Here is a 17,608-nt window from a genome sequence, read left to right on the forward strand (position 1 = left end):
CACTTATCGTGGGGCCTTTGCCGACAAAGAGAAGATCCGCTTCACTGGATACTTAACCAGACCGACACTCAACGATTGCGCACGTCGCCCATTTTCGCGTCTCATCGTAGACATTCATAGAAGCAAAAATTGAGAAAAACGAAAAATAGAACCATCAGATCTCAACACCGAGCGACTTTTGTCGGCAAAACCAGCAGTACAATGCAACTTGCAGGCCAGGTAGGTGAGAAGGTTCCTCCCTACAAAAGCGTTGTCCAAACACGAGTTCGCCCAAAGAAAGTCCCGAAGACAGACACAGGCAATTATTTCTCCCTGCTCACGGGAACGCTCCATCTCGGTGTCAGCACAAGTACAACCGGTCAGATACTGCAGTGACGGACACAAGAGGACCCACGCCTGAGCTCAGCAAAAGAATGCCGCGCAGGTGACGCATTGGGCACGGCAGTGAATCTCCCGCCCCTCCCTCTGGTGACAAGGCTAACGACAGATTAAGGACTTCGGGATGACCCCGATGTATATTCCTCGAGAATGTTCGCGGGCGCCTTTCAGACGCTTACAAGACTAGAAGAGCGAGCCGGACCCGTCTCGCAAGCTGGCACGCTGAAGACTGCGCGACAATAGCCTGTCGTACACAAGTCCAAGAGAGAGAAAAGCCTCTTCTAAATCGCGCACGCAACCACGCTAGTCCCCCGCCTGCGTACGAAGACACGTAATTTATGATCTCCTTGAACTTGGGAGCTGCCGCGGATACCCGCTATGCACACAAACGCTCGCTGCCCGCCCAGGAATTGTGCAACAATAGCGCCATCTCGTCGACGGGCGCGCAAGCTGGCGAGCGAGGAGCGCGTAGCTCAACTGCGATGCGGGTGAAACGTAGTAAAGATGACCCTCGCAAGAATGCGCGGCAAGGCCCAGGTTGAAGTGTCGTTTCGCGAACAATGCGCGCCCCTCCGCGGAGTCTCTCTTTTTCAGCGAGCAGTACGAAAATGTAAAGGGCGCGCTGCTCTTGAACTTGAGATGCGCACCAATGTCAGGGGCAAACCGAAGCCATAACCGTTCGTCAGGGAAGAAAGAACGGCGCTTTCCGCGCCCACTCTTGAGGCCATTACGAAAGCAGTGGGTCGCTCTCCTTGAGATGGTACGCCGGGGCAACGGCAACAGTAGACGACTCTCCGGGAGCAGGCCACAGACGAAGCGAGCCACACGCTTGCGTGCACGTGCGCGCGCATCCACCAGCCAACAATGTAAACGAGCGTTTTTGAAGTTTTCGCGTGCTTTTGCATCTATGGGCTCGTGTGCTGCGCGATGTTCAGTTTTGAGGAGGAAAGGAGGCCTTAAAGAATTGGAGACTCTTCTTCCACTGCGGGTGAAACAGTAATGTATCAGGACGAGAAGAAAACCAACGAAGAATGAGGAAAGGGGGAGGGGAGGGTTTCACTAAAAAACTAAAAAGAAGTTCAGTTTACAATTGCGTGTGTACATGCAGTTAACTATGGCGCTTGCTGTGAGTCAAGGTTTGTTGAACTCGGGCTCGCTCCCAATAGGTTGCCTCCTCTCTTAGTCCATTTCCCAAGGATAAAGAAGTGAAATACGGCACAGACCACCTGCGCAGCACGAGATCGACGTGTGCGCCACGTTAACATAAAACACACGCACGCACACGAACGCATGCACACACACACATACATACACACTCGCACAGACGCACACGAAAATGCAAGAGAATGGCTGCGAGCCAACAGTAAACAAGAAAACCTGCATGTAACAGAAATATAAAACGCCCATCGCGCGATCATGGTGCTGAAGTCTTTCTTGCTTTCTGAATACTGTTCTCTTTAAACTCTGTATCTTCAAGAAAGCATAAACGCTGCACAAATGCCAATTCTTTTTCTGAAGGCTGTGGTACCTAAATGCATTCAAACTGACTAGATGGCAATGATCCTAACCGAACCGAACTGGACGCGACAAGTTGCGGACAACAGCGGGACGCTTCGGTCTAATGGAATAGTGCAGAAAGGGACGGCGAAATTGAAATCCCTGAGCGATCGTGTACAAGAGTGGTGACAGCGGAAAGACGAATGGGGGAACAAAGACTCTAAGGAAAATAATGTGGGAACAAAAACGGCCACGGCCTCAGGACACAGCATGTCCGCCGTCCCAGGGCCACACGCTCGACACGGTCACAGCGGGTGTCGTAGGAACGAACGCTTCCGCGAGCAAACAGCACCAATATAAAAATGGTGCAAACAATGCTCCTCAAGGGGAGGAGGGTTAACAGGGAGGGGATGGAACTACTGACGAATTTGCGTTCCTAAGCTGGCCCTCTGCGACAGTGGTAACAAAAGAAAGAAGCAAGACGGTAGGGCCTCCGCGGACTGTAGCAGAAACATAGAAAGGTGTAGAGAACAGTCACGTAGCCATACAACACGCAGTGAGTGGCACAGGTGAGGGAGGCACCGCAGCGCTCTGCCAGCGGTGCCCCGTCTTTTACCTCGCTAGGTTGTGCCGAGAGTCGACTCCAGTCTTGTGGGAGTGCGACGATGCGTGAAGCGTCCGCATACAGCAACCGGGTGAAATATGCGAGCGTATACCTTCTTCTCTGGTCTGGCTGCGCGCCTCCTGTGAGCGACGCACACGAATAAAAAAAGTGAAGAAGAAATGAAAGCTGAGCTACAAGAGTGAGTGTGCCTGACGTCCACAGAAGGATCGGAGGACAGGTGGCTATCGGGTCTGGCGGGTCTTCGGTGAGCGGAGGGGTCGTCACTGTTCGTGGTGTCGAATAAGTTGTCCTGCGACCTAAGTGTGATACGACTGTGAGGCTGAAACATGTCGGGGCTGGACGCCATGTATGATCCTATCATAAAGCGGTAATTTGTTTAATTACGTTATGATTGGTTTAGTCATGCTCTCTGTGGACTGTGTCTTACATTTATTAGACAGTTATTTAGGCATCGCTACAACGGGTACAACAACGCGCTATATGAACCAATGAGACGCAATTTTCAACGACAGGCACTAACTTGCACAATGTAAGATTCAAGCTTTTTGTCGATGCAATAATTTCTAACAGACTAGTGTTCCGTTTTCGGAGTCAATGCATAAAAAGTGTGCGCCTGCAGAGCACTTTGAAGAAGAGGAAGAAATAACATCTAAAGAAAACCGCACTGAGTTGATAACAGTTCCTTTCTTGTGTGCGTAAAAGCATTGCGACAGCAGAGATCGACTAGTCTTCCATGGAGAGGGATGAACAATGAAGGCGTCTGTTTTAAGTAGCAGTTTTGTCTTCGGCTCCATATATGAGGTATGACTGCCGTGAGACAACTTTAAGCTGTTGCTCTCCACCATTATCTATTGCCACTCTGTATGATGCTGCTGCACAGCTTAGCTGTCTGCAATATAGCCCTATACTAACTTGCTTGACAACACTGGCGTAATGTACTGTTCATGCGCAATGATAAACAGAAAGCAAAGAATACGCCATTGCAGTCCTATACCCAGCTGCGGAACAGTTGCAGCCTTAAAATATGACAATACTTTTCGAATGCGTGCATAAAGGCAGTGCAAGCTCACAGAGGCTCAACGCAGTCAGCTGCACTTGGCAGTTAAGTGAGCCCCTCATGAATCTGCAGACGCGCGCGCACACGGGCGATGCAATGGATTGAGAAATTGCACTCTAATACGTAAGTATTGCATAAAACATTTTATTTTCTATAAAATTTGAATACTGTTGCTCTAGGTTTCATAATGCTTGTTGCAGTCTTCCAAAAACGAAGGTAACAACAGCGACTCAGTGTTCTTCCTTTTTCGTTTCCACTCCTCTCTGAAAAAAAAAGTAGTATTAAATGTTAGTACACCCTCATTTGCAGTAAGACTTTGGTCTGGGCGAGTTGGTTCATAGCAATGGGAAGGCACTCGGAGCTCATTTGCAGCTACGATGTATTTGGGCAATTACTCGACAGGGCTACAGAAGGCTGCATATGTGTATACGATTGACTACTGATTGATTGCTTACACGGTAACCTACCACACAGTGTTATACCTTTAAACACAAATCAATAACGAGCTTTTGAGACTAGAACAAAAGGCGCAAACGTAAGTAAACACGTTGCTATACTTCAGTCATGTACATTAAATTGATAATACCACGAATGTTGAAAACTTACACTTCTTCTTGTGGAGCTTGGCGACGTAGCCGACAGCGTCGAGTCCGTATCCGTAGTTGTGACCGTAGACTGGCAGGCCATGGGTGTATCCGAGAGCTCCGACTCCGTAACCGAAGGCTGGCACGTGAGATACGGTCGAGACGGGAGTGTGAGCCACAGCGGTAGCCACGGGGCTAGTGTGGACGGTGTGTTGCTCGCTGACGTGGAAGGGGTCAACCTTGGTCACTCTGGAGACAGCGGTGGCAACGTGAGTGGTTGCCACAGGGGTGGTGTGGACAGCGGTCACGGCAGGGGCGGTGTGCACGGCGGTCACGGTGGGGGCACCGTGGACAGCGGTCAGAGTGGCAGCTGGAGCAGCGGCCACAACAGTTGGAGCAGCTTGGTAGACGCGGGTGACGGCAGGTGCGGCGCGGTAGGCGGCATAGTTGGTCAGCGCTGGCACGCCATGGATGGCGGTGGCTACGGATGGCGTAGCTGCATAGACAGGACTGCTCTGAAAGTAGCGCGTGACGGCGGGAGAGGTCTGGTGGGTGGACACCTTAGTGGCCACAGTCGCTGGGACGGCATGGACTGCGGTGGCAACGGCAGGGGCAGCGTGGACAGCGGTCAAAGTGGCAGCTGGAGCAGCGGCCACCACAGTTGGAGCAGCCTGGTAGACGCGGGTGACGGTGGGTGCGGCGCGGTAGGCGGCATAGTTGGTCAGCGCTGGCACGCCATGGATGGCGGTGGCTACGGATGGCGTAGCTGCATAGACAGGACTGCTCTGAAAGTAGCGCGTGACGGCGGGAGAGGTCTGGTAGGTGGACACCTTAGTGGCCACAGTCGCTGGGACGGCATGGACTGCGGTGGCGACGGCAGGGGCAGCGTGGACAGCGGTATAGGTGGCAGCTGGAGCGGCAGCCACGACAGATGGAGCAGCCTGGTAGACACGGGTGACGGTGGGTGCGGTGCGATAGCTGGCATAGTTGGTCAGTGCTGGCACGCCGTGGATGGTGGTGGCGACGGATGGGGTAGCTGAAATGACAGGACTGCTCTGAAAGTAGCGCGTGACGGCGGGAGCGGTCTGGTAGGTGGAGACCTTGGTGGCCACAGACGCTGGAACAGCATGGACTGCGGTGGCGACAGCGGGAGCAGCAGCGACGACGGGTGCACTCTGGTAGACACGAGTCACAGCCGGAGCGGCGCGGTAGGTGGCTACGGCAGGAGCGGCCTGGTACACCTTAGTGACTCCTGTTGTAAGAGCGGGCACGGTGTGGACGGCGGTGGCGACGGCAGGAGCAGCCTGGTACACCTTAGTGACAGCGGGTACAGCGTGCACAGCGGTAGCGACGGCAGGAGCAGCCTGGTATACCTTAGTGAATCCGGTAGTGACAGCAGGTACGCTGTGAACAGCGGTGGCGACAGCCGGAGCGGACTGGTAAACCTTAGTGACTCCGGACGTGAAAGCGGGGACGGAGTGGACCGCGGTGGCGACGGCCGGAGCGGCGGCGACGACTGGAGCGCTCTGGTACACGCGGGTCACAGCCGGAGAGGTGCGGTAGGTAGCGACGGAAGGAGCGGATTGGTAGACCTTGGTATATCCAGAGGTCACGGCTGGAATGGAGTGGACCGCGGACGAGACGAAGGGAGCGGTGTGGTACTGGCGGGTGACGACAGGGGCGGTCTGGTAGGTGGCGAATGCTGGGCTGGACGCCACGGTAGCGATGGCTGGCGTTGCCAGCTTAGTCACCTTGGTGTAGGTGGGAGCGGCGACCACTGGAGCGGACTGGTAGTAGCGAGTGACTGCAGGAGCGGCCTTGTACGTGGTGTACGAAGGCACAGCAGCGACGGCGGCGGTCACAGCGGGAGCGGTCTGGTAGCTGGTTACGGTAGAGTGACCCGGGGCGACGACTGCGGCGGTCTTGTAGGCCGTCGTTGCTAGAGCTGGACCGGCGTGGTACGTCGCAACGGCTGGACCGGCATGGTAAGCCGCGACGGCTGGACCGGCGTGGTATGCAGCGACGGCTGGAGCAGCGTGGTATGCGGCGATGGTTGGAGCGGCGTGGTATGCGGCGACGGCTGGAGCGCCGTGATATGTCGCCACGGCTGGGCCAGCGTGGTAGGCCACGGGCGCGGACACCACGGAGGATGAGGCAGGCAGAGAGTAGGACGTGCCATACGGCAAACCGTATCCCACTCGGTAATCCGCGAGCCCGGCGGCGAAGGCGCTGGTGGCCAGAGCCAAAAGCAGGGAAGCCTGAACCTGCGAATAGTGAGGTCATCGTATATTATGTGCAAGAGAGACAGAAAAGCGCCCGAAAAAATAACATTCGTGGTCTCTAATAAAGTTAACTCTAAACTGGCATGTGGCGTTTGTACTGACTTGTTGCAGTTATACAAGTTGCTGTGGGAACTGACAAATGCTTAGAATAACTGATTATTCGAATACATCGTTTATGCTCTTACACATTTCGGTGTTGAGTGTCGGAGCCGCATGATAATAGAGAAAGTCACAATTTCGTGGTTAAGCGCTTATACGTCACACAATGTTTAACTTTTATTTGAGATAGTTAAATCAAGTGGAGCATCCTCGCTCCGATATGGCACAATAGAGCAAACGTACTCAATCCCTAATTGCGAATACTCTTCAAAATTGAACTAAGTAATGAACTAGGAATACTGTAATGCAAAATATGGAGTAATCAGAGCTCCATTTTTCTTAAAACTACGTTTCGTAGCGCCACTTTCGGTCATTACAAACAAGGAGGAACAGTTGCTGATCAGAAGCGGATCACTTGGTACGATACTCACTCCAATCATGGTTGCTTGTTGCTAGACGATGTGTGAGATCGCCGATGCTGCAGTGTGAGCAGCCTGCCCCTTATATACCCCCAGTCGGGGCTCAGTCGAGAGAGAAAGTTGTTTTTCGCTGTAAAATTTCTTCTCGTACACGCATGCTGGTAAACATGCGTGGCGGAAAAAAAGAGAACAAATCTGGATGGCATCAGAATCTACCTGACAGACATATACCCTTCATCGGTTGGTTTCGAGGACATCGTAAAGTAAAAATAAAAAATAAAAGAAGCGATAATTCATGCCGTAACAGTGCGCGGTGAAAGAGTGAGTTTTCTGAGATATAGAAGCGGTGATTCCCGAGTCTTTAGTTTCGAAAAAAAAAGTAAGAATTCTGAAAAGCCGAAGGATTTCGCGCGAATCCCAGAGACATAAACAGAGAGCGCAAAAAAAAGGATAAAGAAACAACGAAGGGCGCGCTTTCGGTATAGGGTGCACTGGTCGCTTGCTTGCATTTACGACATACGTTCTCCCGCGTTTCGAAGGCTATCCGCGAAAATTCCTACGCGAAGCGTTCGACTGCGCCCAAAGGAGCCATCGGCAGAATGAATAACGCATAATACGGAAAGAAAACCCGGTCAAAAAAGAAGATATCGAGCGCTAATCGCGTGCCGGGCGCAGGATCTCATTGGAATTCAGTTCATTCGCGCGCAGCTCGCCGTTTGAAAACGAGTATTCTACGCGCTACGCGGAGTGCACTGAGAGCTTGCGCAATGACGGGTGAGCGATTGTGGTGTTTGAACTATAAAAAGTTGCAATTGCACGTGGGCAATTCATTCAATTAGCTCTTTTCCTCGTCGATCTGCCATTCTTTATTTTTCGCAGTACATTCGCAGTGATTTATAAGCGAACTACCGCTTATATCGTAAGCAGATCCGTTGCGATTTGTCCTCGCTGCACAAGACAGTGCCTGTGCTATACTGCAAAACAGGAGGTCATGTTTAAGTAATAACTCAGCTTACATGATGTTAGGGGGTCGCTGCTGAGTTTTACGCTGATACATACGAGTGATCATAAACTGATAAGCCTACAACTGATCCCCGCCTGATAATTCCGGCTACGGCTGTCATTGTTATTAATTCGGAATACCGCCAAGAAAACCCACTCCCAGTGAGATACGTCCGCGATCCTCAATAACCTGCTGTGTCACTTTGTTTGATTCAAAGAATACCGCAGTCTGACGCGGTCATTGTTTTTGTCTTGACTTGTTTTCGATATTACAAGATGTCATTGACGCGTAGTCCATAACTCCTATCGGGCTGCATTTCCACGTAAGACTGCAACAAATATTTGTACGAATGGCACGTTTTGCTCCTAATCTGCAAGTCCGCACTCGCGCGAGGATGAATATTTACCATGTTTTGAGTATAATTTCAACAACAGTGCATTTGTACGTAGAAGTAAGTATACACTTGCATAGCTTACCACTCAAGCTGCTTTTTTTTTATTTCCTTCTTTCTGAAGAAGCATGCTTGCATTGAATCTTTTGTGATCGATTAAGAAAATAGTATGTACTTAACCAAAAATGTTTTTAGCCAGACTTGTGTGGTACAGTATTCTTTTTTTAAAGGATATTACTTCTTTATTTGTGCACTAAGTTGTACACTGTTTTATGAACAAATTGGAAAACAAACCGGCGCCTTTGAGAAGTCTGTGATTTCCCCGTGAGGTGATCGGAACGTTCCTGCGCAAAATTCCTATCGTCGTGCTCATAGAAAAACGCAACTCAGTGTCGCCCGACGAAAAACACCGTTGCGGAAAACTTGACAAACACGCATCCACCGTAACGCTGCAGACATTGCTTGCTTTTTGGCAGTCTGCCTGGCCTTGCCGTTAATGGAGTAATGTCAAAATAAAGGTAGCACGTTCATGAGGCAAACAATTTGGTTTTTTCTTTTCTTCATTGTTTCTTATTTTAGAAGAAATTCGCCGATTGCGCAACCCGTAAAATATTCAGTTAAATACTCCGCGCTGAAAATTCTACGACATTACATTCATGACGAATGCCGTTGTTTCCCCGTCCCCCTTGATTTACTATGCATCAAACTGTTTAGGACATTCGCGGATATTGCTTGATTTTTCATTGCAGTTGCTTGGAGAGAATTCGCGAGAGCTGTTCATATGTGAACCCCTTCTTTCACATTGGACCAGCCTTCTGGTCGTATAAGCTAATTATCGGCTTCAGAGTGTGTAAGCCCATTTGTTATCACAATTGTCGTGATGCAGTTTAATGTAACGTTCTTGCAGTAAAATAACTTCTTTTTATTAAGGTATTTGTCTACAGGTACCTAATTGCTGAACAATAAAGAATAGAAACAGAAACTGTTATAGTAGCTATACCCTGGTTTCCTTAATAGCCACTTTGACTGGCTAATGGACACAGTAAATCTTGATTATCATACCCTGTAACTGCGGCGTTCATCGTTCCGCTTCACTTCAACGGCTTCAGATGAGCTCCATAGTGGAAGGCTCCAGCTCATTTTGTACTGTTTTGTATCCTGCAATCGTTGGCAGATAAAAGTTGATACATGGGCTTATTAGCGCTTCTTTTCTTACTACAACTAAGAGTGTTGTTGTGGTCATCACTGACTCTGTGCATAGGTCATATATCTGCTCTTGGCGTAAACCCTCTTGGCTGGTCCGGTTTGTACTAACCATGGGGCGCTAAGCGCTCTAATGCGGCCAATCGAATATACCATGAGCACAATCTTACGATCCATGGAGCTTTAAAACTAACGATTGACAAGAAGGGTGGAAGTTTGGACTAGTTGGTGCAGCATTATTAACGAGGTGGGTGAAGCGATAAACGGACGACGGGAAAGGGCGGACAAACGACAGGCGTTTACTAAGAACTGACGTTTATTGCGAAAACACACAAAAAATATATGGATGAGGGGAACGGTGCTGAAGGTCAGGATTAACTTGTGCAATGGCTGACTGCCATTTCACATGTTAATCCTGTGCTTCAGCACCGTTTTTCTCATGTATATATTCGTTGTGTGTTTTCGCAATAAACCTCAGTTGTAAGTAAGCGTTCGTCGTTTGTCGACCCTGGTCCGTCGTCCGTTTAGCGCTTCACCTCCCTCGGTAAGACTGACAAGAGATCTTTAGCTTGACGCATCATGATTACGGTCATACCATATCATATATCGCGTGATAACAAGACTCGGATACAAATACCGGGCACGAGTGGCTATATCTAAATATGGTGGTGTCAATCGGAAGTTTCTAATCATACGTGCATTGTGTGATTCGTCTTGGCGACGACATATGCTGTTAAGGCATGCTAATGTATGCAGAGGAAGTTACCAACAAGCATTGTCCTTCTCAATACACAAGTCTTCACAGCAAAGCTGTATACATGTACTGTTTCATGCAACCGGATTGCATGACCTTTACGCCATTGACAAATCGTTTACGCAACGCAATTGAAATTCTCGTGCGCCTTGATTTGAAACATTCTCTATAATCAGGACAGCCTGATTTATGCGACATGCTCCGGGAAAGCCTTGTTTTTATTACCGTGTTGCAAGCTGGGTGAACAAGTCAACACATGCAGGTACATGGTAGGTGGTGGCGAATTCTATGGTTGTTATACTGAACTCTAGAACACCGAATTGCAACAAGGTGCAACAACGCCGACCGAGATAGACGAAGCAGTTTGAATGCAACACGAAAGCAGCTGACAAGTTTGTGAAAACACCGTCGTCTATAAAGTAATTATGGAAGAACTAATTGATAGCTATCTGAGCACAGCTATAGTATACTGCTGGCGATTGCTACCTGTCCTGCATTCACAAACCGCTTGTTTTACGACTGCCTCTTAAATTGACGTTTCTCTTAAACATAAAAGATTGAAAGTTCGCTATCGTTTTATTCGTGTGTGTCCAAATTGTGAGGCGTTTTCCTATTCCAAGTGAAATCTAGTACTGTGCTCACGGACTGAAACGCGAAAATTTAGGGCGAAGCAATGCACATACTTTAGGGCTATGCCTTGAGGAGCTGTTTATTTTAGCGATAAAAAAGACTAACACGTGGAAGTCGACAGGACAAGCGCTGCTAACAAATGGCTTATTGCAATGGGTTGCAACGATATATATAACTATGTAATGCTCGTACTTTCATTTTCAACGTGTACAGTTAGTGTCGTGTTGGCGTAAATTTCACTTGGCGCGAACGTTACCTTTAGCGGCCAGATTCGTAGCGTTATGACGCGATTATCTCGAAGAATCACTCATAGCAGTCGTTATAATGCAGAAAAAAAAAAACAGAAAAGTAAGAACGACCTCACGTTTGAATACGTGAGCGCTTATATATACAACACACCCCTGACAATCTTCCACTAAACCCTCAGACGTCTTCGCGAAGAACTTACGACTCCTAGCAACGTTAAAAAAAGAAAACGAAACATCGCACGTAATTAATTGCATCGATAAATGTCGACATCCCGACTCGATGCAAATAAGAACAAAGATAAAGCTCATTACAGATAAAACAAACCTAAGCGGTGCTTCAACAGAAAAGCTTATCGCGTGCGAAAAGTACCTACGCGTGCCTCGATTCATCTTACTATAAAGCAGGCCACGCCCAAGAAAAGAAAGTGTTCTTGACAAGTAATAGCTGCAGCCCACTGAGCCAACGCCCTGACTGAAGTAACTGCCTTGCAATGGAGTCGGCTGGTTGCATGAACGGAGGATTTCATGAGTTGAGATTTTCTTCCCCCCTTGGTTCCTCCCCAAGTTGTTCGCCCTTTATTCCACACTCTCTTTTACCAATGTTCTTGCATGTTGATGTTCCCGTGAGCGAGGTATGACGTTAGTGCTTGAATTTTTTGCTACATCGCGACTGGTGTCGTTTACCCTCACTTCAGCAATTCGCCCCAAACACAATGCATAAAAAATGTCATTCACAAGCTTTTTTATGTATATACGTGCGTTTGTGACTGTATGTACTATTTGTGTGTATATGGTGTATATGTGATCACTGTATTTACCATAGTCATCACCCGACACATGGAGTAGCAAGCCAGGCGACAAACAAGGCTAACCTCTCTGGGAATTTCATTAAAGAATATTATCTCTCTCTCTCTCTATCTCCAAACAGAATGTGTCACAGTTCACCGTGACAGGCCACATATGCAGGGTGCCAAGGCGCGCGCTTTCGCCTGCTTGAAGTAGCACATTTAATTGCTGTTGCTGTCTCCGTAGTTTCGCTTAAGCCCTTTCAGCACTCGCGTTAAAATTACTGGGTGTACTTTCTAATATTTCAGTTGACGAGCAAGAACATTTTTTTATTTTTTTGTGTGTTTATTTAGATTAGAACACGTGAATACGTTCGTCTTTGAAATGTTACAGCTGTAGGTAGCACACGTAAACTTAGCTTGCTATTTTACAGCATCCATATTGATTTGACACGTCGAGCCCTTTGCTGAAATCCATTCGTAAATACAGGCTTTTCATTTCGTATGCGACATTTCAAAGTCACTTTCCTGATGCTCAATGACATTGTAATTGCGAAGATTCCCAAGGCAACTGCTTTTTGTACGTTATATTTTTATTTCTCCTGGCGATATCGCCTCCGAATCGCACGGCACAGTACTTTCCTCCCAGTCTCTGCGTTTAGCAAATTATGTTGCTTTTCAGACGAAAAGCAAGTATGCCGACGCGCACAAACAACTTATATAGCTTATTATAATGCACGACGGAAGGCACCAGAGTGTGCGTGATAATGACGGCACTGTTTCCTGCATTTGCTAAAACGTCTAGCTCCTGGTAACTTAGACATATACAAAAAAAAGTGTGTTTCACTCTCGCGCTTTGGTACCAGGCAAAAAAAAAAAAGCAGCAAATGACCGTCGCTATCAAAAAAAAAGAGGCCAACGAGCTTGTTAAGATAGCTCCATATCAATGTTGACAGCCTTGCTGTAGGAATGTTTTCGCGCTTCGCACGCACGTAGACTGGCACGTGACCCTGTATGAGGTCCTTGAGTGTGTTTTTTTTGTTGTTGTTATTATTATTATGATTTTTCCGGATCAGTCCGGATCTTGGAGGGCCTATGTAAGCGCGGTGGTATACGGGACTGCGTGATAAACGAGATATTTGTTTACAACGCGCATGCCATTCTCGGCAATGACAGCATTCCGTGGGTTTCACAGGTGCCAAGGGCATTAGAATATCGGTTTTAGATCACCGTTTGCTTGAAAGCGACAACTATATGTGAACGGCGTTTAAAGGGTGAATGCCTTGATCTCCAGTACTCATTAATGACGTTCGTTTGAGGGACTCTTTCTTGAAGACTTGTTGCGCTTTTCGTCGAGGTAATATCGCAGACATCGGCAGCTTAAAATTAATTATACGGCAATGTTAGCAATAACATGTAAGTGCCGCAGAATCGGTTGCTTAAGTTACCTGCGTGGTTACTAACTATTCGTGCGTGGGCGCGCGCATGTGTGCGCGTGTTCATGTGAGTGTATGATATACATAATAAATGAGCTGTAAACTTAATGAGACCATGCACCTCCTCTCGGTAACGTGCTCCGTAAATCCATCATCCGGTGCCGTCACATCAGCGCTCACTGTTGAAGGGCCTTACTGTAGTGGTTTGGCTCATATGCTGCTGGTGCGCTTTCGGCGAGTTAGGGCACGTCGAGCGTGGTGAACCAAACGAAATGTGTAAACGCAGTCGTTAAAACGATACAGAACGAACAAACTGCGGTACTTGTCGCTTGTCAATTGGAAAAGTGGTCGCTTCTGTGCCAGTGGCACATCTTCTCGCCACTTACGATTTTTTTAATTGTTTTATGCCGGGGTCCACCAAGACTTCGATGACGTATTTCCATCACGGAAATACGAACCCACGACCACTCGGCCCTTGGTGATAAGTTCTGGGCGCTCAACCCACTGCGCTACCGACGCTCATCCATGAGGCTTCACAAACGCGCCCTTACATCTCTCATACCGTCTCCCTTTCACAGTGACCTTAGTTGGTGGGGTCGCCGTCTGGGATCGGTGAAGTTAAGTACTTCATCATGACCATGGCCTGACTCCAAAATTGCGGCATGTTTGCGGAGCTGGGAGCCACAAAGAAGAAGCTTGACCGAAGTCAAGGCTCACGCCGAGGCGGGTCAACTGAGGCGGGCAAGCGCCATTTTCGGGACGACGTACCAAAGCTGTTTCAAGGAGTATGCCACTGACAAATATGTCGTTGGTTCACATTCTGAGTACTCTAGTGAATAGCAGGAATAAAGGAGCCATTTATCTCATTTCACAACCACTGAGCCCTGATGACCTAATTTGACTCCATGCTTATTAATCCAAAAATAATTGCACCACTGGCTCAATTTTTCGTTCGTGGTCTTCTGAGGTCCTAGCTATTAGGAAAACACGCACAAAAAACGTCTGCAACCAAAATAAAAAATCCAGGGCTGGGAGGGTTAACGGCACGTTGCCAAAGCTAATCTAAGACGCCACTTCAGGACACTAACGAGTGCCAGCAGTGAGCGTTTCGGTAGAGTGTGCTAGGACAGGAGAGTGCCCGGAACGAGCTTGGAAAAGTGAAGCCCGAACAGGGCCAATCCGCTTGTGGCGCTGAGAACGGCAGGGGTAGAATACCCATTTCCAACTCAAAAGGCCGTGGTTCGAATCGCAGCTGTACATGGTGGGTTTTCATTCTTAGTGTCACCTTTTATAGCTGTATTGCTATTGGTTTTCCTTTGTTTCTGAAAACTAGCTTCAGTTGCTAAGTGTTGCTTTGAAGAGTAACGAAAAATGTGAAGTAAAATAGAAGAAATTTGACAGTGATCGTGCAGTTATTTGCAGCGCCACCGCCCGAGATTCAACAAAAACGTGAAGTATGGCCTCCGAGAATTTTGCGAATACGAGACTCGAAACGAGATTTCACATTTTACGTTACTTTTTGTAGCAAGTTTCTCACTCTCTCTTCGAAATTAATTTTTAAACCACTGAAGCCGTTACCAATTTCAGCGCCACCACACGTCTGCACGCCGTACAGTATAGTCTGTGCTTTATTATTGTTACACTGCGCTATTCACCTACACGCATTCGAGAATGCGTGTAGGTCTTTGTTCGGTGCAAAATGATGACTTATTAGTGGAGAAATTCGTAATCAAAGACCGAATATCTCTTCCTCAATTTCACTCGCCTGAAATTTGGCGCTGGAGCTGTGTCGTCATTGCGTTCATTGCTCTCAGCGAATCAAAGGGCGCCATGAAACGTCACAGCATGCGTAGGCGGCTGCTTCCGCCATAGATATGGCTTTTGCTGCTTCCGTGTTTTCCGTGATTATGGCTGCGATGGATAGCGGTGCAGGTTGAACCCGCTGAACCTTGCAACGAAGACCTCGCAAGGGAAATGGGTTTACATTTCAGCGACTTCAGCCAAGTGGAGCGCGATATATTTCTTCGACCTCGTGCGGCTAGTGTTTCAGCGCACGCCGTCGGAGAGCGAAGCCTCGTTTTCGTCGACGGAAGGCGAGGCGGCCAGTCAGCCAAGCGACGTCGTCGGTGAAGAGCTTCATTCGCGACTCACCCGTACTGACTGCTAAGTGCTGAAGCGTTTAACTGCCTATATGTATTTTTTCCGTTCAGGAAAAAGAAATTGTGCTTCTGCTAGGTGCCTCGGAAGTATGATGGTGCGTCAACGCGACGAAGCGAGGGTTTACCTCGAGGGCCAGAATACCGTCCGCGTGCGCTGTGCAATCTCTCCTGCGGCTTCCTATTTATGCAGTATCAGGGCGATGTCACTGAGCCCAGTCCACAGCGGTGCCTACGCCGTCGTGTCTACGAATGCGCCATTCGCGCTGAATGTTTCGTCACACGGTGCACTTTCGATCGCATTCGAGCCGCGATAGGAACCGCAACCGGGAGCCGGTCGCGCGATTTAAAAGATCGATTCCGATTGTACTTGATAACTGTCATAAGCGCACCTTGCGACACCTGTATTGTACGTCAAACGACACCAACTCACCCGGACCAGGATAAAAGTTATTTATTACAATTGACACCGCAAGGAACCTATTTAAGCAAAACTGCGATTCGGCCTAGTTGGAACAAATTCATTCTTCACTTACTCGCGCAAACACACAGGGACAAGAGACGACATACGATTGCTTTGCTTGCAAAAGAGTTGTCGCTGATATCAGTACGTTAAGGTGTGTGCTTATGTGGTGCAGTGTGTGTGTTTCATGTTTTTCGTGTTTTTAACCTGTTCGAGCAGTGGGCTATTAAATATGTGTGTATTCCGAAAAATAAATCAGTGTTACATCGCGCCTGTCCTCGTAAGTCTCTTTTTGTCCCTGCGCGTTTGCGCAAGTAAGTGAAGAATGAAGCTATTTAAATTTTCATCAAGGAATTAGATCTTAATCGGGCTCCACCTCGACCGAATGATCCCTGTTACCTTGTCATGCCCAGCTCCCGACCAACAATACCTTACGCAAAAAGGCGCCTCCAGAAACTATGTATTGCGCGCACTATCTTATGAACGCAGCCCAACGTGAAATTTTTGAGCGCTTGTTTGGTGCTGTTTCAGGTGCGACTGCGAACATTGCGTGGTACTCGACAACTTCAGCGAGGAGGAGTGCCTCTGCTAACGAGAGGTGGGGGACTCTGTCACTGCTGCGCAGCCTGAAGGATGCCTCACGGAGAAACCGGAGTTCCACCCCGTGTCAAAACATCGCTGTGCTCCGTACTTCGAACAGTTTGTTTACCAAGATCAACTGCACCAAGTTTCTAGATTTTAAACTGCATTTCACCGACACCCTCGTTTGCTGGTCGTACAACCCAAGGTCTAACAAAAGTCTGTTGCATTACAAGAGTGCAAACTCCAAACTCGTGAAGCGTGGCATCATGTCTGGCTTCCTCTCAACCCTACAAAAATCCTTTGGACACACAGCCGTAGCCAGTTTCAACAGTCAGCTTGAGTGCCTGCTGTCCACCGGTTACCCAGATCACCTAATCCGCAGCACTTCTGAAAGCCTACTTCAGAAAATAAAATCTACAGAAAGGAAACAGCAACCCTTGATTCAACAACCACCTTAAGTTATGCCATATTTGCATTGCCTATCACACATCCAAAAGGTAGCAGAAAGGTACGGAATTTGCGTCGTGTTTTTAGCGTCATGCAAACTTTAAAAAGTGTACCCTCTGCGACCTAAAGGAAAAAAACGAGCACGGCTCGTGCACAAAGGACCACAAGAATGAGTACACAAAATGCATGTCAAATATTATTTATTAAATTCCTTCGTCCTGTGGTTGGTCGTATATTGGTCAAACCGTCCGCTGCTTCTATGAATGCTCGCAGGAACACAAGCAATCCATGCGCACTGGCTCGGACAGTAATCTTGCCTTACAATGCAAGAACTGCGACAGCATGAGCTGTTTTCCACAGCTGGAAAAAACTAAATTCCTTTCTAATGGAAAAACGAGAACAGAAAGATGTCATCAGGGCTTTCTTCATCACAAAAAAAGACAAAAAAGGAAATACATTTCTTAGATGGTCACTCTAAGATGGACCCTTCTGGAATTGTAACGCGCCTGTGGTCTTGCCACATTTTCGCAGCCTGTTAGATTTTCAGTGCAACTGCTCTCTGTCAACTT

The 17,608-nt window shown here is 48.1% G+C and overlaps 1 protein-coding gene across 1 annotated transcript; it reads right to left on the bottom strand.

Annotated features, from left to right (window-relative positions):
* Positions 1-3,725: 3,725 nt before the first annotated feature.
* LOC119391238 (adhesive plaque matrix protein) lies at positions 3,726-6,962 on the bottom strand. The gene is made up of 4 exons (XM_037658914.2): positions 6,954-6,962; positions 5,515-6,405; positions 4,164-5,382; positions 3,726-3,820 (listed from the first exon to the last, which is right to left on the bottom strand). Coding segments are annotated over exons 1-4 (2,121 nt in total). The 3' UTR covers positions 3,726-3,818.
* Positions 6,963-17,608: the final 10,646 nt, after the last annotated feature.

Source organism: Rhipicephalus sanguineus, chromosome 4, assembly GCF_013339695.2.
Source record: "Rhipicephalus sanguineus isolate Rsan-2018 chromosome 4, BIME_Rsan_1.4, whole genome shotgun sequence".
Classification (NCBI taxonomy): domain Eukaryota; kingdom Metazoa; phylum Arthropoda; class Arachnida; order Ixodida; family Ixodidae; genus Rhipicephalus; species Rhipicephalus sanguineus.